Below are 21,049 nucleotides of genomic sequence, written 5' to 3'. Positions count from 1 at the left end.
GGGCAGGGACACCGACACCGTGCCTGTGCTCCCAGTGCTCAGAAAAGCACCCGACACACAGGGGACTCATCATTCGGGAGCAGACTGTGGCAATGGACACAGCTCAGATGCTGTTGGAGGTCTGTATTTGTGAAAGCCTTAATCCCTGACCATGTTTTAGGACGAGAGATGCCCGTGCCCCGCATCAGAGTAGGCGCCTGGGTCTGCAACCCGGTCTGGCCCTGACTCGGCTTCCTGCAAGCGCAGACCCTGGAGGTGGTGGTGATGACTCAAGTGGGGGGCGGTTCCCGCGGCCCACCCTGGAGCTCTGCAGTGGGGTCCCAGTCCCCCACCCCAGGGGCCACTGTGGACAGGAGCCTTTTTTTCCTTCTCTGTCTGCCTCTTAAATAAATAAAAAGAATAGAAACACCAGAAATCAACCCAAGCATCTACACCCAATTTATATTTGACCAAGGAGCTAAAACCAATCCCTGGAGGAAGGACAGTCTCTTCAACAAATGGTGCTGGAAAACTGGATTTCCACATGTAGGAGTATGAAGCAGGACCCTGCCTTACACATTACATGAAAATCCATTCAAAATGGATTAAAGACCTATATCTATGACCTGTGGCAGTGCCTGCAGTGCTGGCATCCCATATGGGTGCCGGCTGTAGTCCCGGCTGCTCCACTTCTGATCCGGCTCTCTGCTATGGCCTGGGAAAGCAGTAGAAGTTGGCCCAAGTCCTTGGGCTCCTGCTCCTGGCTCCTGGCTTCGGATCTACCCAGTTCCAGCCATTGCAGCTAGTTAGCAGGTGAACCAGTGGATGGGAGAACCTCTCTCTCTGCCTCTCCTTCTCTCTGTGTAACTCTGACTTTCAAGTAAATAAATCTTTAAAAAAAAAAAAAAAAGCAGTACAGTGTACCATGCTCTAGGACAGAAACTTTGTACATCAAAGGAGATATCTGGATTAACACCCTACCTCTGCCCAGCTGAATATGTCCCTGTGAGTCAACAAGAAACCGCCACAGTCCTCCCTCTCACCCGACTTGTCTGGGTGAGGGGTCGGCACAGGGGACGCATGCACTGGGACACCTCGGGCTGGTGGGGTTCCTGCTCTCGACATGAGTGGCACCTACTTAGGGGTCACTTTAGCTGCACACTGACCTTCCGCAAATTCTCTTCCCAGGTGTTGCATTTCAGGTGTCAGAAGCAAACACACACGTACATGAACCAACAGTCTCGAAGGAGCCATCCACCTCACACTTTTCTCTCAGTGCAAAGACTCCTGCAGTAAGCTGCTCCCCCTCCTCCACAGGAAACCTTCTGTGATGAGAAACTCTCCCTACGGAGGCAGCCCACCTTCATTTTACCCACCCTAACTGCCAGCAAGGCCTTGCCTAGGTCAAGTTAAAACCCACCCCTCCTAATGTCTACTGGCTTTTCCTGGGAGCTCCGAGGACATATCGGGAAACAAGACTGCCTTTCCAGTCTCAACGGTCACACTCCTTAGACGGCACTTTTTAGTTCCTTATTTCGGGAGGAACCAAAGTCAGAGTGTCTGAGGTCTGATTTACCCAGCTCCTACGTTCTGCATAATCAAATCATTCTTCCAAGAACAGCGGCAAGCCAAGACTTCTAGTGATCAACAGAACGCAAAAGACACGAAGGAGGAGCACCTTGTCATTTGCGGCAGAAACAGTCCATACACACCTGCTTAACTGCACATCCCATTAGTAAAAACTCATGAACAGTCTCTGATATCATATATCACCACTGAATTAACACATTATACATATTAGAAATCATACACAAAAATCAAATCTGAAAAGGGAGAAACTTCCAGCAAAACGCAATGAGGCCGCGGAGTTCCGTCTGCATCTCCACAGGCCCCGGGTTGCACACTCCACCTGAGAGGCCACGTTGCACCTGCTGGCCCCGCGCCTCCCCTGTCTCAGATTTTCCCAATTCCTTCAGCCATTCCCTGTGACTTGTGAAACCAACATCCTAGGGGCTATGGACAGCATCGTGTGCAAATCCTAACAGAAGTACCCTGCGTGCTGGCTGCCAGCCCGCCTGAAATACCAGGCGCACAGGCTCCAAGTTACCATCTAAAAGTGACCAATCTGTAACGGAGCCTTGAATGAGTCAGGTTCCTCTGTGATAAGGAAAGCCTCCCACTAAACACTTCCTCTAATAAATGGTTATTGTTTCTGAGAAGTGAGTCAGAGTAACACAGGGGCCAAAGAGTCAGAATTTTATGTGCCTTATGAAGAATACAATTTAGTTCATGGTTAGTCAACAGGACAACAAGTCACCATATCTTATATCTTCTTTCCAGGACTACACTCAAACTGCACAAAAAAACATGTGGTTAAAATTGCATTTGGAATAAAATACTCACGTGCCCCAGTGTACTTTAATGGAACACGTCTTCTGCATGACACCAAATCCTTGCATTTCTTCAGTGTCGTCAAAGTAGGAATTCTGGAGTCCTAGCCCCTCTGGTTCAGTAAATAAATCAATCTGACTAATTCTGTAATCCTGAAAAAAACACACAGGCACATAGAACATTATACACGCACTGAACTCACGGTCACCTCGTTATTCTTGCTTTACATATTCCCTTGTCTTGGCGCACTTGCCATGTCATCCTGCCCCATCCCACCCATGACGTCACAGTATGCTGCTTAGTCACACAGCTCCGGGTTACAGTCAGGCCAAGATGATCAGAATGGGTTTGACTTGAGTCCTGAGACGTTTCTTCCTCTCATCCTCAGTTGGCTCTCCTTGGTCACCGGAGTCGGTGCCTTGGGTCTGAGGTGACTCTCCACGTACAGGTGGAGGTGCAGGTGCACGGCTGCACGTGGCTTCTCCCTCAGTTCTTTCCTGTGCCCGTAAGCCCTCCTTGAGTGTCACTTGATCTGTCTACACAGGCAAGAGCATGCATTCATGGTGATTGACAACGTCTACACCACGACCCCTGTTCTAGGCCCTGTAGGTCCATGGTCCTCACACACTCTTCTGCAGGCCTTCCTGGCTGACAACCCAAGTGCCAACTCGGGATTTCCTGAGCTTCTCCCATGCTGCTGAGCTGGGTGAACTGCAACACGGAGGGAATACTAGCGCCTGGGTCAGGTCGGGCAAGGCTCTTTCAGACACTACCAAAAGGAACAATGTTAAGGAATTATAAAGATGACCCCTTCACGTATATCTTGTGGTACATCCAAGGATCCACACACCCAGTCTGCAGAGAGAATGTAATTCATGACACTGGCATCCCGTATCAGAGCACTGGTTCTATTCCCAACTGCTCTGCTTCTGATCCAGCTCCCTGCTAACACGCCTGAGAAGGCAGCCAAGGAAGGCTCAAGCGCTTAGGCTCCTTAGAGTCCCAGATAGAGTTTTCGAGATTCTGGTTGCAGCCCTTTGGGGAGTGAACCAGTGGATGAAAGATCTCACTTCCTATCTTTCCCTTTTTCTCTCTTTCAAATAAATAAATTTTAAAAAATAGAGCACTGTATCTGTAATGTGATTACATGTACAAAAACACAGATAGAAAATGGCCAACAAAGGAAGAGGACATTTGCTCTGGGTGGGATTCAGGTGATATTTTAAGCATTGTTTTACTGCCAATGTTATTGGACAATAAATTAAAAACTGTAAGTAAAATATTCCACTAACGAGGACATTTTGAAATAGGGCTCCTCATGTATTACTTCCTATCACATCACTTAGAACACCAATTATCATCTAAGTCACTCGGAGAGGTTCAGCTAGGAGACAAGGATCAGTCTCCTCTGCCAAAAACTGCTCCTCGTTCTCATTCACTTTGGAATCTTCCAGTTTCTCTCTACTGCATCTTGAAATCCATCTCTATCACACAAACTTGGGACTTTAATTTCCTCTTGGAAGATACCATTAATTCCATTAAAATATGTTAATATTTTTGTTTAATTGAAAAGCAAAAAGAGTGATAAAGAAAGCTAGAGAGAGACAGAGAGGCAGACAGACAGAGAGACAGAGAGACAGAGACAGAGACAGAGACAGAGAGAGAGAGAGAGAGAGAGAGATGGATCTCCTGCCCACTGGTTAATTTTCCAAATGCTCACAACAACTGGGGCTGATCTGGGCTAAGCCAGGAGCCAGGAGCTCAAACCAGGTCTCACCCGCCTCCTGCCAGGGTGTACATCAGCAGGAAGCTGGAATCAACAGTGGAACTGGAACTTGAATCCAGGGACTTCAGTACAGGATGTGGGCATCCTAAACAGTGTCTTAATTGCTAGGCAATGTCACTAATTATGTTTTGAAAAGGTAAAGAAATCATAATAATCTCATGAGCCACAAAGATTCTGATAATATCTTTCTCCTCAATGAAAAAAGTAGCCAAGAAATTTTACCAAATCCAAAATGTAGTCTCAAATGTCTCAAATAATATTCTTTTCAACCTACATGAAACCCCAGAGTTGCACTATCAACTTGGATAGTTTTTGGATTATCGGTACAAAGAAGAACAATTATAAACCACTCAAAGCAATCAGAAATCATGAGCAACCAAAATACTAAGTAAAGGAAAATATGATCATATAGGGCTCACCACAACCAGGTTACTAAGTAGAAGATGAGAACAAGGGGCCAGGAGTAAAAGATTTACATTGAGGATTTATGGTGGAAAAAAAATAAACAAAACTTCATCAATTAGACTGTTTTCTAATTCACTCTAAAGTATACAGACACTTAAATTATAGAAAATATATCCATAAAGTATCAAATAATGCTTTTCCCTATCATTCATTTCATAAAATGAAGTTTTCCCTTAAAGTAAGACTCCTTCCTGGGGTAAGCACAGTGGCAGAGGGGACTGAGCTGTCACATGGGCTGCTGGCAACCCCATATCAGAGTGCCAGTTCAAGCCCTGGCTGCTCCACTTCCGAACCACACTGCTGCTAATGCACCTGGAAAGGCAGGAGATGGCTCAAGGAGCTGGGCCCCCACTCACTCGTGCGGGAGACCTGGACGGAGTCCCTGGCTCCTGGCTTTGGCCTGGCTGTTGCAGGCATTTGAGAAGTGAACCAGTGGATAGAAGAGCAATCAACTGATCAACAGCTCAACTGATTCCTCTTTCTCCTCTGTCTCTCCCTCTCTCTCTCTGTTGTAATTCATTAATTTGAATAAATCTTTAAAAAACACAAAATTAAAAAAAATTTTTTTGAATAAATAAATCTTTAAAAAAATGATTCTCTCCTGGCATTCAAAAAACACACTAAAGAACGAATGAAATCCAGATTTAGGACAACCCACCTGGACCACATGCCTGATGGAGCCAATTACCACGGGCTTCTCAGACTCCTCTTCCTCGCTTCTTCCCAGAAGATCTTCTATACCCCAGAGACCAGAGAGTTCCAATTCCCCTTCTTCTAACGGAATGGAGTGCCCTTCAAAATTTGGCTTCTCATACAATATCCAGCTAAGGTTTAAAAAAAAAAAAAAAAAAAAAGAAACCATTAGCTAGTTTCAGTGAAAGGTTTTGACTACTCAAATACTCCTGCTCACTTCCACTACATAGAACTTTATGTTACTGACAGAGTCTCTAGCAATTAAAATAACAAACTCCCCTTGAAACTAAAACTTGACAGGGTCTAACGAAGCTTCTGATAATTCGAGAACTTACAAAGGATCAAAATGAACACTGTACAGCTACTGACGTCCTATGGGATTCTCAGCCGGTTAAGACCTCCAAATGAGAACACAACAGGTAAACGAGGGTTGGCCACAGTGCTTCCCCCCTCTTTTTATGGGTAGAAAACATTTCTCTTAGAGGGATTCTAACTTACATGGTACAATCATATCAACGGATGTTGATAGAAAGGACTACATGCATGCTAGCGGAAAGCATTCAAAAAACAGTCATCCCAAGAACAGCCAAACCCTAAGAAAAACGTCAAGTCAATGCAAGTGCTGTCCTAAAGTGCTTATGCTTCCAAGGAAACAAAATAAAGTCACTGAAGACAAAAAGCACCAGTCCATTAAAAACAAAAACGTGAGAACAGCGTTGCGGTGTAGCAGGTTAAGTCATCAACTGCAACGCCATATGGGCACCAGTTCATGTCCCAGCTTCTCCACTTTCTGTCCCAGAAAGCGGCGGAAGATGGCCCAAGTGCTTGGGGCCCTGAAGTCACCTGGGAGAACCAGAAGCAGCTCTGGGCTCCTGGCTTTGGCTTGGCATAGCCCCGGCTGTTGTGGTCATTTAGTGAGTGAACCAGTGCATGGAAAACCTCTCTCTTTCTCTGTCTCTCCCTTGCTCTCTATAACTCTGCCTCTCACATAAAAATATAAAATAAAATTATGATATATTTTAAGTGTAATTTTCAATCTTTCAACTTAGGAATAAAAGCAGGGGCCAGCACTGTGACGCGGCAGGTAAAGCTCCCGCCTGCAACACCAGCATCCTGTAAGGGCACTGGTTCTAGTCCTGGCTGCTCCACTTCCAAACCAGCTCCCTGCTCATGTGTCTGGGCAAGTAGTGGAGGATGGCCCAAGTGCACCCATGTGAGAGATCCAAATGAAGCCCCTGGCTCCTGGCTTCTGCCTGGCCCAGCCCTGGCTGTGGCTGTTGTGACCATTTGGGGAGTGAACCAGCAGATGGAAGCTCTCCCTCTATCTCTCTCTAAGTCTGCCTTTCAAATCAATAAATCTTAAAAAAGCAATTTCAGAAACTGTCAAAGTACTCCCATTTTTACCAGTTTCTTGATTTAATCAAAACTATCTTTTACAAAAAAAAAAAAAAAATGAGAAGGTAAATTAAATTTGAAGCTAGTCCTTCACTGACCAATCATTGAAAAGTCAGCAGGCCGGCGCCATCGCTTAACAGGCTAATCCTCCACCTTGTGGCGCTGGCACACAAGGTTCTAGTCCCAGTTGGGGCACCGGATTCTATCCTGGTTGCCCCTCTTCCAGGCCAGCTCTCTGCTATGGCCCGGGAAGGCAGTGGAGGATGGCTCAAGTCCTTGGGCCCTGCACCCGCATGGGAGACCAGGAGAAGCACCTGGCTCCTGGCTTCGGATCAGCGCAATGCGCTGGCCGCAGCGGCCATTGGAGGGTGAACCAACAGCAAAAAGGAAGACCTTTCTCTCTGTCTCTCTCTCTCACTATCCACTCTGCCTGTCAAAAAAAGAAAGAAAAGTCAGCAAAAGAGCAAAAGTGTCTGTCATTACACACTTCTGAAGTCACATCTGGCCTCTCAATATGACAGTGCAGATCTTAGTAACCTCATTTACTGACCAAAATTATCTGCTGGGCTCTGATGTATGATCAATCCACAGCAACGAGTTGGGGGACACGTAGGGGAAAGAAGCTTGTTCTACTTCATTCTTCTGATATTTCTACCATAACTAGGAACCATTGCTATAATCAGAAACTTGCATCAAAGCAGTATTTCTTAGAAATGAATCTCTTATCTGAACACGACTGGTTGTTTTCTGAGCCTGGCGTTGCTAAAGACGGCTTCACACAAGCGGTGAGGCCCAGAGACGCAGCTCAGCATGCGCAGTACAGACCCTGGCAGCCGGGGAGGGGAAGTGCCATTCTCACCAGCCTCGAACCACTTTGATGAGTACCAGTGGGGACAGGCTCCAGGAGCTGCAGTCCTGGACGTCGCTGAACACTTCCATGCACTTCTCGGAAACGTCGGGTTCACTGTAGATCACCACCTACAAAATGGGAGGTGGGCAGTGCGCTTGGTTGTACTCTTTGTGGACCAAAATGAAATCCAGGCTAGAAACGGAAAATGAGCTCACCTTTCCAGGTCGGGGGTTGAGTTTATTTTGGACTCCTCCTCTGAGAGTCTGCAATCAGAAAAACAGAAACAGGATGGCCAGTTACAGCTTCATAGGACAGTCCTTGGCTCCACCCAGGGGCCTCCAGGAAGATGGTACTTCCCTCACTGTTCACCCGAGCTATGCCAATGTTCTGTTAAAACTCTTTGAGTTTATTCTACTAAATTAAGAGCTTTTTCCCTCTAACTGTTATTGCTCATTTACATTTCTAGGGTAGGGGGTCAGTGCTGTGGCCTAGTGGGTAGAGCGGCCACCTGTGCCAACATCCCATATTGGTGCCAGTTTGAGACCTGGCTGCTCCATATCCAATCCAGCTCCCTGCTAATGTACCCGGGAAAGCAGCAGAAGATGGTCCAAGTACTTGGGCCCCTGCACCCACATGAGAGACCCGGAAGAAGCTCCTAGCTCCTGGCTTCAGCCTGGCCCAGCACTGGCCATTATAGCCATCTGGGGAGTGAACCAGCAGATAGAAGACGGATCTCTTTCTCTCTTTCTCTTTCTCTTTCTCTTTCTCTTTCTCTTTCTCTTTCTCTTTCTCTTTCTCTTTCTCTTTCTCTCTCTCTCTCTCTCTCTCTCTAACTCTGACTTTTGAATAAATAAATAAACCTTTTTGTTTCTAAAGATTTATTTATTTATTCAAAAGGCAGAGTTACAGAGAGGCAGAGGCAGAGAGAGAGAGGTCTTCCATCTTGTGCAGGGGCCCAAGGGCTTGGGCCATCTTCCATTGCTTTCCCAGGCCATAGCAGAGAGCTGGATCAGAAGTGGAGCAGCAGCCAGGACTCAAACCAGTACCCATACAGGATGCTGGCACTGCAGGCAGTGGTTTTACCCACTATGCCACAGCGTTGGCCCCTAAATAAACCTTTAGAAACAAATTGCTAGGCTATTTCCAACAATGTTAGAAAATTCAGGTCCCCCAAATCAGACCCATATGCCAGTTCAGAGAACAAGAACCCACCAAAGAGATTATAATTTCTATAATCTCAGCACTATCTCAAATATATGAGAAACTGAAATGTATTTATCACTTATCTACAAAGAGCTGAGTCAACTTTATGTGTTCATACACACACCCTATTTGAATCTACATACATTGTGTTTTCGTAGTAATATCTACCATCATGTACTAACTACTAGGCCAAATAAAAATGTTTGTATTCCAGAGTGTACACTGCACATGGTATATTTAATCCCCCGGTTTTAGTCATGGACAAAATATCTTTGTATATGCCTCCCAAAGTAATCATTTTCAAGACCATCCAACAAGACCAGTAAAACCAGAAACGCCTAAGATAATAAAAATGGTAATTACATGTGTAAAAATATTACAAAACATGGACGACTTTCAGTGCTGACCAGATGCCTATTCTAAGAATCGCCTTTGATCTGACTGCTCTTGCATCATACCAGAGAATGCCATAAATCCACCATGGGAAAAGAAAATTAAAAGGTTAAGTTTCCTTTGGTGCAAAAAATTTTGAAATCCATGCATATTTTTTCATAACACTCATTTCATTAACACAATTTTTTTATATTTCACTTTTTTTTTTATTATTTGACAGAGTTATAGACAGTGAGAGAGGCAGAAAGATCTTCCTACCGTTGGTTCACCCCCCCCCCCCCAAATGACCACCATGGCGGGCACACTGCACCGATCTGAAGCCAGGAGCCAGGTGCTTCCTCCTGGTCTCCTATGCGGGTGCAGGGCCCAAGCACTTGGGCCATCCTCCACTGCCCTCCCGGGTCACAGCAGAGAGCTGGACTGGAAGAGGGGCAACCGGGACTAGAACCAGCACCCATATGGGATGCCGGCACCACAGGCTGAGGATTAACCAAGTGAGCCAAGGCATCGGCCCCTTAACTTCATCTTTTTAAAAAAATCTTTTATTTATGGGTTTCATTTGAGAAGCAGAAAGACAGAGACAGAGCTCCCATCCAGTGGTTTTTCCCCTACAGCAGCCATGAGCCAGCCAACGTCAGAAACCTGGAAGTGGGTGGCAGGGACCAGGTACTTGAGCCACCACTGCTGACTCACGTGACTCCTGCACACCAGCAGGGAAGTGGCCGGGATGTGAACCAGGCACTTTGATACGGCACAAGGGCATCCTGGCTGGCAACTTGCCTGCTAGGCCACCCACCCACCCCTCCCACAAACTTTCTGAAGACTCCTCATACATATCAGAAGTAGATAAAATGAAGAAACAATGTAAAAGTCAAGCCAAAACTCAGGCTGAATACAGCAATGGCTTCATAATCAACCAGGACTCAAAATGACTCTTCTAATCCTAAAAAGACCTTGACAAAGTATGAAGCCCTTTGCTTCTCCCTTTTACTCCAATTACCAGGTTTGCATAGGAAACTGCAGTACGGTAACATAGATGATCTACAAATAGTTTAAAACAAAGCCATCTTGATCAGAAATGCTCCCAGAAATTCCTTCCGTGCTTAAAGAGCAGTCGTTTAAAACCTTACAATTTCTGAGTACTGTGGGGTGATTCTATCTTACTTGTCTGCAGCAGTGAATCTCAAAGTGTGGTCCTGAGGCGCTCAGGGGAAACCCCAAAATCCTTCTAGTTTTGACTACCAAGACTCCCTCCCTAGGAGCATAAGCCCTATGACGAGTGATGGCGACATTGCTCTGAGGGCTACCAGAATGCATGCTTGTGTGTTCTGATGTTTAAACTCTTTCTCAGTATTAATTCTAATACCCTAAATTCTGATAGCCATAGCCCATATAGCAACTAACACTCTCTTGGGGTCCTCAATAATTTTAAAGGAATCTAAGACAAAAAATTTGAAACCCACAGGTTTACAAAATCACATGGAGAAGAGAATCTGGAGCCAGGAGTTTGGTGCAGGGTTAAGATACCACCATGCCCTACTGGAGCACCTGGGCTCTGGTCCCAGCTGCACTCCGATTCCAGCTTCCTGCCGAGGCGCACCTTGGGAGGCAGCGGGTAATGGCTCAAGTACTGCCACCCACTTGGACTGAGTCCCCAGCTCCTGGCTTCAGCCTGGGCCAGGGCTAGCAAGTGGAGGAATTTGGGGAGTGGACCAACAGGTGGAAGATCTCTGTGTGTGTGTATGTGTGTGTGTGTGTCTGCCTTTCTAAATGTGTAAGTGATGAATTATTTTTAAACAAGAAAAAGGAAAGGGGGATGTTATCCTGCTGTTGGAAAGCCAACTACACATTTTGAAAGAGCTTCCAAAGCCACTCTCTATGAAGAGGGCTGTAGCAAAAGCCAGTATCGCACCCTGGAACAGGCTGCAGTGCCTTGGACACAGGCAGGTGAGTGCAAAGTGCTTTCTAGCTTAGTTAACTGCCTTGGGTCATGGTCTACACTTGCCAGGAAGCCTGGCTCACAGGCTGGGCCGCCTGCTCATGGGCTCCGCTCAGGTTTCTAGGACAGCAGAGCTGCGCTCTGCACTTGCTGTTCTGCCTCCCTCAACGTGAGTATCCAGCTTGTTAACAAAAAGGTACCAATTCATGTGGAAAAAAAAAAAAAAAAACGAGGAAAGAAAACACCCTCCAGCCCTCAGATACAATGGGATGGAGAAATCCTGTTCCCCCAGATCATATTTGGCTGCCCTGTCTGTGTTGTGGTATTCGAGAAAAGATCCAGTGTGAACCAACACTCTTTATTCTCCAAAACTTTGGGTGGGGGTGGGGGTGGGGGGGAGTGGGCGACGGCCCTGATGAGAATGCATCCCCAGTCCCAGCTGCAAGGGAGAAGCAAGGCTTGCTTCCAAGGGAAAGGCAGAGCGAACCTGACAGCTCGGCTCGAGAGAAGGGAGGAAGAAAAGGTTTCCGGGGTGGGCTGGGACTTTCCCAAATAGAGGAAGCAGCTTCACAAGCCAAAATTCTAAGTACAGAACAGAGCACTTTTACAGAGAATAGCCGTGGAAAGGCTTGTCTGCCTGCACACTCTCCAAGCACCTGCCCTATGCCTTTCCTAACACAGCGTACAAACTCACAGGTGCCTTGAAACCTTTCTGCCTTCTCCTCTCGGCTGGACCGCAGAGGACTAGAGAGAAGAAACTTAGCACCTTTGTCTCTGGGCCCTAACAGTCCAGATTTTTCAAATATGCACGCGTATACGTGAATGAACAGGAAACTCTCCTACACAAGCATAACCACTTCTCCAAGAGTAACAGAAACTGCTCATGCTCACTCTCTCGCCTTTGCTTTGTAAATCCCCAGTCGACGGAGAACAGGTCACTACTCACCGTTGTGTCCGATAGTGACATTCCCGAGAAGGCCACGCTAGGGTCGTACCGGCTAGATTTGAAAAGCTCCATGAAGTCGGGGTCGCTGCTTCCATAGGTCGGCACGCTCAATTTAAGGACGCTTTCCACATGATTTGCCCGCTCCGTGTCATCAGCGTCGCTCTTTGGCTTTGAAAGCTCCGAAAGCCTGGTTTCTGGCAGGTGCGGGATGCTTCGGGGCTGCAGCTCCTCCTTGGTTTCTTCTTTCTGCAGGTGCTTCTCCATGGGGCTGTCACTCTTCAAGCCAGGGGGAGGCAGATGCGAGTTGAAACTGAAGACCTTCTCCGAGTTGCTGGGTGGCAGGCTGGGCGGCTCGGGGAGTGAGCCACAGGGCGGGGCCCCTTCTGCAGCGGGCTGGGGTGCTGCAGACTGCGCCGCGGGACTGTTCGGAGAATTGCCGAACGTCGTGGTCATCGTGTTGACTGACGTCACAGAGGGGGAAAAGACTTTGTCTTGCGGCAGAGACGACAGGATGCTGGAGAAAAGGGCACTTTTCTCCAGCCTCGATCTCTTAACCCCACCCCCGTTGGGGAAATCCCTGGTCTCTCTGTCATTGCCTTCTGGCATGGCCGCAGGCTCGCTCTTCCCGTTAGTGGTGGCATGCAAGGACTTGAAAAGGATGCTCTGCTCGGTGGACGCGCGCTTGGGTCTCAGCTTGGATTTCGCATCCAGGTTCTGCATCAGGTGCAGAGCCGGTGACATTTCTGCCTGGCTTTCCTTCTTCCGCCCCAGACCGAAGGTGAACACATTGGGATCAAACACCTTTTCTAAGTTGTCTTCGTGAATGGGCGGCATGGCGAAGTGAGGGGCCGGGGAGTGCGGCATCCTGGCCTTCTTCTTCTTCTGGGGCAGGCACACTGTGCTGTCCATCTTCTTGATGATCTCGGTGAATTTTTCCATATCAGAAGAAGAGTCAAACACACTGTCATCGCTCCCAGCAGAAACATCCAGAAGACTGGCCGGGGTGTCCTGGCCGTTCACGGCACTGCCATCAGGCCCTGCCTGGGCCGGGGTTCTCTCGCCCTGACTTTGAGCCTGTGTGGGCAGCGCCGTCTCTGTGTGCCGCGGCGAGGCTTGCGGGCTCGACTCCGCCACATGTCCTCCCTCGGAGTGAGGGTGCGTAGGTGACAGGCTCCTACCACCCAGCACTTCCTCTTGCTGGGTGGGGGCACAGCTTGCAACCGAAACCACTTCAAGTTCATTGTTGTGACAGCTTGGCAACTGCACTTCCCGAACTTCAGAGCTTCCTGAGATGAGGTGGGAGCTGACATCCCCGGGGCTGTCCAGGGGCAGCACGAAGGACCTGACCTGGACAAGGACTCTTGATGGACACTCATTTCCCTCCGGCTTTGGGGACAAAGGAGGGTTTGCTTCTCCCCCTCCAAGTCCAGACTCTGGCGCTTTCTCACTGTACCTCCACTCTGCACCTCCGTTCTGGCTCTCTGACGCTTTGAGCTCAGGGCACCGCAAGTCACTCAGGGGGACTTGAGAACAGGTGTCTCTGGGGCTGTCCCCAGGAACGGGTGCAGGCCTGGGAGGAGGGGGCCCCTGAGCTTCCTCGGTGGGAGGCTGTGAGTCAGAACCCTCATCCCGCGGCTTTGGTGTGGGTGCTGGAGGCAAACCTTGGGTAGCCAGAGTGGCGGGGACGCCTCGCGCTGCCTCGGGCGTAGCAAGTCTCTCGCTGTCAGCGGCCTCTGAGCCGTCCTCACCTAGGAGTCCCTGGTCCTTGGCAGGGATGGGAGAAGCAGCCACTGGTTCCAAGGGGCGGCCACCATCTGGGTGCACACCTGCTTCATCGCTGTGGCTGGCCGCTGGCACAACCTCCCCTCCAGGCACGGAGCCCTGGGATTCGGCAGGGGCCTCTTTCTCAGCCACTCCGTTCTGGTGACTGCTTGGCGCTCCTTTCTTTTCGGGCACATCCATCTCCTTGGCTTTCTTGGCTAAATTCAGCTTTGCCCTGCCGACAAACGTTTTATTAGAGGAGGGGCTGTTCCGCGGGCCTCGGAGGTCGGCGTGTCTCGGGCTGCTGGCGGCCCGTTTGTTTTCAAATAAGGAGATTTTTGTGGCAGTGTTTCCCTTGTTAACCGGCTGGCTAAATGGATTATGCTCATTTCCCAAACTGTCCAGGTTCTTAGGGGTTTTAAGATTTAGTTCCACGTGTTTGGGCTTGGCGGGGCTGTGAGAGGAGAGAGGCAAGACACAGTTAGCGACCTAGTGTGAAAACAGCAACTCACAGGCCAGCGAATCGCAAAACCACGAGCAGCCTCTCTCTTCCTGGTGTAGGCTATTTGATTTTTATGAAACTGGTTTTGATCAACCCTAGGTATACTGCCAACAACGCGAAATGGCTCTTTTGCTGGTCTGCGAGAAGGATGTGTAGCTAAGAAACTCTGGAGTGGGGCAAAGTAACGTAGGCAGTGACTGTGTGAGCTCAGGGCCCAAGAATGCTAGAACAGACCTCAATATCTAATGCTCTGCCACACTTGCATAGGGAAGTGACCTCCCCGAACATCAGTTGCATGTTTATTTCACCAGTCCTTCAGAGATTATCTCAAAAAGCTAGATTACAAAAGCGTTCACTACAGATCTCCTTGGGAATTTCATTCCTTCTCTGTAAAAATTTTTCTGATTGATGTGGTCATTATGGAAAATATTCAATAATCACTCACAGTCCAACCAGAGAATACCCCTGTTAACATTCAATATATTTCTAATCTTTGTATGTGCATAGTAAACTATCTTTTAATAGAACTGGGATTATCCTGCTCAAAGAGTTGGTGTCATTTTTTTTTAAGAGGCAGACACACACTAAATGCTCACAACAACCAGAGGCAGGAACACAATCCAGATCTCCCACATGGCTGGCAGTCATCCAATTACTTGAGCCATCACTGCTGTCTCCCAGCATATGCCTTGGCAGGAAGCTGGAGGCAAGGGCTAGAGCCAGGAATTGATCCCAGGCACTCCAATGTGGGACAGAACATCTTGACCACTAGGCAAAATGCCCATCGTGTGTGGGTGTGCGTGCGTGTAAAATTACTTAATCTTACAGTCAACTTTTGTTAGCTAACTAAAAATTTTTGTTTAAAGGGTCTTTTTTTAGATTAAAATTTCTTTTTCCTTTATAATATTTATTTATTTGAAAGTCAGAGTTAGAGAGTGATGCAGACTCGGAGAGAGAGACATCTTCCATTCGCTGGTTCATTCCCCAAATGGCGGAGACAGCCAGGCCTGGGTCAGGCCAAACCCAGGAGCCAGGAGCTTCCTCCAGGTCTCCCATGTGGCTACAAGGGCCTGTGAACTTGTACCATCTTCCACTGCTTTCCCAGGCCCATTAGCAGGGAGCTGGATTGGAACTGGAGCATCCAGGACTCAAACTAGCACCACAGCACCAGCCCTGCAAGTGATTTTTTTTTTTTTAAAAAGTTAATTTATTTTCATTTGAAAGGCAGAGCAACAGAGAAAGAGAGTGAGAATTAGAAAGAGAAAGAACTTGAATCTGCTGGTTCACTCCCACAAATGCCTAAAACGTCAAGGACTGGGCCAAGCCTGGGCCAAGCCGCAGCCAAGAGCTCAGAACTCCATCCAGGTCTCTGACGTGGGTGCAGGGGCCCAAGAACTTGGGCCATCTTCCGCTGCTTTCCCAGGCCACAGCAGAGAGCTGGATCAGAAGTGGAGCAGCTGGGACTCGAAGCAGTGCCCATATGGGAGGTGGCTTTACCCACCACACCACAGCGCTGGCCCCTAAAGGTTTTCTTAATGCGTGCATGCATAAAGTCTGTCATACACATATACATTAATTTACTTATCAATTATTCAATTGTTGCTTTGTCACCACTTCTTGGGCCAAGAAAGCATCCCCTCTGTCAAGCTGTTAGGTGTAACAGCCCCCTAACGGAAATCCTAAGTTTTGAATGTGCACAGTGTTTTCTTTCCCAGAAACAACATGTGCTCTGTTAGGCACTCATGGCTCTGGTCCTGGCTCCACTAAAGACCTGTGTGAATCTGGTCAGATTGTTCTCCATCCCCAGCTGCTACCTTCTCAGTCTGGGGTGGGGGTGTGAGGGATCCTAGACATAGAACAGGGGTGTTTTCCTTCTCTCAGATGCAGGGCCGAAGGAATCCTTGGAGTTCTCTCTAAGGGCTGCAGTTGAGAACCACAGGGACCAAGGGATGGAGCTGTCCACCTGCCTTCAACCAAAATCACTCCCACTTACTGTTTACACCCCACTGCTACATAAGCTCTTTTAGAAGAAAGGGCTCCAAAGCTTAAAGAAAAAAAAATCTAATTCACTGGTCTAGTGGCTTATAAATAATTGGAGAGAGAAAAATCATCACTCCTAGCCACAGACAGCCAAGCTCCCGCCAAGTACTCTCCATGGCTGAGCACACAGTGTGGTCCTGGCATGATCTATTTTAGGATGAGGAAGTTGAGGTTCAGAGAAGGCAAGTAACTTGCCTAAGGCCACACAGCCAGCAAGTGACAGGGCCATGATTGGGCGGGGGGTGGGGGGGTGGGGGGGTGGGGGGGTGGGTGGGTTCTGGGATTTCAGACACTCCCCACCAGGACACCTTTCTGCTTCCGCAGGAAGGGGAAGAGCTCCTGGGGTTCTTCCCATCTCTACAGTTAAGTGAGCTCTACGTGATCACAGTCAGACTGGGGAGACCACCTGATGGAGCGCACACCCTCCTGCCGTCTCCCGCGTGGACTTGGCCTTCAGGAGGCACAGCTGTGAGGAGCCGCTGGAGGCTCAGGCTGTATGACTGTGGCTGAGACATCTGATCTTTCTGGATAAAATGAGAGGACTGGGCTAGGTACCACCAAGTCCTCCTCGGATGCAGTACTGAGAATTTACATTTTCAGTCTTGCACATTTTACCGAAATACTAAATCTGACATGTGCACATAAATTTCTCCGAATATCACCTTTAAAAAAAAAACCAGGCACGGGGCTGGCACTGTGGCTCTGCAGGTTACACTGCTGCCTGAAGTGCCAGAATCCCATTCGGGTGCCACTTCCAATCCCACCTGCTCCGTTTCGGTTCAGCTCCCTGCTAATGCTCCTGGGGAAAGCAGCAGAAGATGGCCCAAGTCCATGGGTCCCTGAACCCACGTGGAAGACCTGGAAGAAGCTCCTGGCTTTGGCTTGGGCCAGCCCTGGCCATTGTCACCATTTGGGGAGTGAACCATTAGATGAAAAAACTCTGTCTCCCCTCCTCTCTCAAACTCTGATTCTTAAATAAATAAATCTTAAAAAAAAAAAAAAAGAAAGAAAAAGGAAAGGAAAAAAAGAAAAGAAAACCCAGGCTCCCTGACTGTAGGCCCGTACTGTAAATTTAAAAGCAAAATTAACTTAGTAAGCATTCTCATCAAGATTAAATTCTAAAGCCACTAAAATGATCAGAAATTGTTCTTGCTGTCAGTCAACAAGGAACGTGCGTTGAAAGAATTCCCACCAGGCAGCTCAGGGAACAGTACTCCAGTCCACCATCAAAGTATATTTTATGATGTGAATGGGAAATGCTACAGGTTAGCCCACAAGCTACCTTCAGCACATGTGCACTTGAAAGATCTGCACCAAGATCAAAATGCGCCAGCGCCGTGGCTTAACAGGCTAATCCTCCACCTTGTGGCGCCGGCACACGGGGTTCTAGTCCCGGTCGGGGCACCGGATTCTGTCCCAGTTGCCCCTCTTCCAGGCCAGCTCTCTGCTATGGCCCGGGAAGGCAGTGGAGGATGGCCCAAGTGCTTGGGCCCTGCACCCGCATGGGAGACCAGGAGAAGCACCTGGCTCCTGGCTTCGAATCAGCGAGATGTGCCGGCCGCAGCGGCCATTGGGGGGTGAACCAACGGCAAAAGGAAGACCTTTCTTTCTCTCACTATCCACTCTGCCTGTCAAAAAAAAAAAAAAAAAAAAAAGATCAAAATGCATTTTACAATCACACTTTGTGTTATTGGGTCCTGCTACCAAGAGTCACTGCAATTAACCTAGTTCTGGCTGATTACAAGGCAGGTTCCTATAATACGTGTTGTAAAGCCCTCATCAGAAGAGGAGAAGGGAAAACAACCAGGAGCCCAAAAAGCCGTAGTTACAAACTACAAGGACAATGTTCCTTCTTCCAAACATGCGACTTTAAGAAATTCAACAGCCGGCTTCCCCAGCACAGAACCTGAATAATTTCTCCAACAACACAAAGGCACGCTGCTTCAAAGCCACGCTCTTCCAGGGAATATACACAGGCTTTGCTAATTTTTCAGTCTTGAATTGCTTTTTTAAAACATCTGATTAACATCTTTACTTGAAACACAGTCATAGGAGAATGAAAGGGTGCGACAAAAACCCATCAGCCCAACAGAAATGGGTCAAAAGGACTAAAAGTGATTAATTTTCCATTTCAATGGTTTACCAGTCCACCAAGCGCAAAGCACTGTGCAAAACAATTATTAAACTGAGCGGTAAGGAAAATGTTTAGATAGAAAGCAATCAGTGCTGAGAAAAAGACACAGGGGTTCGTTGTGGCACAGGAAAGAGCCGGTGACTGAGTTTCACAGTGAGACGGCCTCCTGCTGTTTACCCTGCCCCCTCCCAGTGTCACACTTCAGGTTTTTCCACTGGCGCGTTCTGATTGGAAGACAGGTGAAGCAAGGCTTCGCCAGGGCTCCCAAGGGAGCAGGCTTCAGCGTGCCGTCAGCCTGGTCTTCTGCAAATAATGGGCATCATGCAACCAGGGGAGGGGGCCTCTCTGAAGCCACCGGCACAGAACACCTGATTCAATCAAATGCTGACAGCTGGTTCGTCTGGTTAGCCGTTAAGCCCGTTCTCCCTCGCAAGTGTTTACGAAATAGACCTCCTGCTCTAATAATGCTCACTTACCCAAGCGATCACAGAGCTGGAAAGCGTCAGCTCAAAACGAGAAACACTGTCCACGTGCCTGCTCTTTTAGTGTGTGAAGGTGGCAACACCTCGAGCCCTTAGACAATCACTTGTCACCTGTGCTACTTAGGTGGGGGGGGGGGGCCGCGGAGTGTGGGAAGGCAGGATCTTCACCTTCTTACACTGCTCTCCACCTACACAAATCCCACTTCTTCTCAGGAGGCACAAGGTCCCAGCTCCTCCCAAGATGGGGCAGCCATTCCTTCCTGCCCTGGCCTTTAGAGAGCGGCAGAGCCCTTCTGTTCAGTCAGACAGCCCTTCACATCTTTATCTGATTTGTGCGTGCTGGGGCCATCGAGTTCTCCGGGCCAATGTGCATGCCCCTCCCCACCCCGGCACCACCTAGCAATATCAATGTTTGCCAGATAGATACACCTAACGGCAAGCAATCTGTTGTCTTGCATCCTTTGGTTTAGCAGATAACCTTCCCTCGGGGACAGTGATTGGTTTTAAAAAATTGCACACACTACTTTCGGACCTGGGGCCAAAGATATCCCCAGACCTCATAACAGTATGGGGGGCGGGGGGAGCCACTAAGACGCCTGGATTAGGGCCACTTAAAAATTATTATTAGCCAATCATGCACTAAATCCTGTGAATTCTTTAAAAACCCACACATGTCAAAGCCAGCATTTGCCCCGTGCTTTCTAACGCGCCGTGTTTTTCGAATGCCCGATCCTGCCCAAGCCGGGTATGTTTGGAATAACGAACAAAATCAGTTCGTGTCAAGCCATGAGGTTTTACGTCTACTTCTGTAAACACTGCGCCTCCAGGGCCAGCCTAATTTTCGGAATTAACCTACCATCGGGTCACCCTAAACCTTAACCAACCGGTCCTCTACTGTGCTAAGTTCAGCCCCGCGGAGCAAACCCGGCGCCCGCCGATGCCGCAGCTACTTACAGGGTCACTTTGGTGGTCACCGTCGACCTGCCCGCACCCAGGTGGCCCCGGGGCTTCAAGCCGTCGGCGTCCGCAGCAGGGGCCGGCCTGCCCGGCTCTCTGCTGCGGCCTCCCTCTCCCCGGCCGTCGAAGTGGTTGGGCAGCGGGCCCCTCTTGTGCTCGGGCTTGATCTCCGGCAGCAGCGAGCTGCTCTTGACCGTGAGCTCGCGGGGCACGACCCGCGCCGCCTCCTCGCCGCTCTCGGCCGCCGCGCCCTTGGCGGCCTGGCCGGGGTCCGGCGCGGGCGTGGGCGCCCTCCTGGGTAGAGACTCCTTGGCGGGAGAGCGCAGAGCACCGCCTGGCGGGGTGGGCACGGCCTCGGGGGCGCGGCCCCTGCCCCTCCTCTTGGTGGGCGAGGAGGCCGGGAGCGCCTGCTTGCTGCGCTCCGGTTCTCCCCGGAGCTGCCCTTTGGGCCCGGGGCTGGCTTTGGACTCTGGGCTCGCGGCGGAGGCAACGCCCCCGTCGGGGGCAGCCCGCGGAGATTTCACTTTCCTTTCCGCCGCGTTTGGCGCCAACTCGTCGTCGAACACCGCGTCATCCCGGCCGGCGCTCTCCAACAGCGCGGCGTCGGCGCCCGGCGAGTCGGCGGATTTCTGCGACTTCCTCCGCCTGCCGGACCGGCGGCCGCTCGACCTCTTCTCCATGTCGTCCCCGTCGCCACTGTCCTCCGCCTCGGGCGCAACGACGTCTGGCTCGTCCCCCTGCGCGGCCTCGGTCTTGCTCAAGTAGATGTCCAACGTTAGCACTTTGGCGGGGTGGGCGCGCTCGCCCGGCAGGGACCCGCCTGCTCCGGGCCGCGCGGGGCCGCCCGCCTGCTCCGGGCCGGCTGAGCTGTCCGCGCCCTCGGCGGGAGGATCACCTGCAGGAGCAGACGCGTCCTCGCGGGACTGGCCGCGCGCTCCTGGGGACCCGGGAGCGCCTCCCTCGGGCCACGCGCGGGGGGCTGCGTGCGGGGCCTCGCCTCGTCCTCCCGCGGGCCACTCGTGGGTGGGCGACCCCCGCACACCCCTCGCACCCGGCGCGGGCTCGGGGTCGCCGCCAGCGCCGAGCGCCGCGTCCTCCCCCGCACTGCGGGCCGGCGTCTCCGCGCGCTCTAG

General features: G+C 49.8%; 1 protein-coding gene across 1 annotated transcript in view; it reads right to left on the bottom strand.

Annotated features, from left to right (window-relative positions):
- Nucleotides 1-20,719, bottom strand: part of CRYBG1 (crystallin beta-gamma domain containing 1) — a 54,517-nt gene extending 33,798 nt beyond the window's left edge. The window contains exons 1-6 of the mRNA XM_062186560.1: nt 19,914-20,719; nt 12,041-14,255; nt 7,775-7,822; nt 7,569-7,687; nt 5,280-5,445; nt 2,383-2,522 (exon numbers count right to left, since the gene is read on the bottom strand). Of these exons, the coding sequence (XP_062042544.1) occupies nt 2,383-2,522; nt 5,280-5,445; nt 7,569-7,687; nt 7,775-7,822; nt 12,041-14,255; nt 19,914-20,596 (3,371 nt within the window). The 5' untranslated portion in view covers nt 20,597-20,719. The remainder of the gene's footprint in view (nt 1-2,382; nt 2,523-5,279; nt 5,446-7,568; nt 7,688-7,774; nt 7,823-12,040; nt 14,256-19,913) is intronic.
- Between the last annotated feature and the right edge of the window lie 330 nt (nt 20,720-21,049).

This window comes from Lepus europaeus, chromosome 3 (assembly GCF_033115175.1).
Source record: "Lepus europaeus isolate LE1 chromosome 3, mLepTim1.pri, whole genome shotgun sequence".
Taxonomy (NCBI): Eukaryota; Metazoa; Chordata; class Mammalia; order Lagomorpha; family Leporidae; genus Lepus; species Lepus europaeus.
The sequence above is the reverse complement of the archived record's forward strand: the minus strand, read 5'-3'. Positions and strand labels throughout refer to the sequence as shown.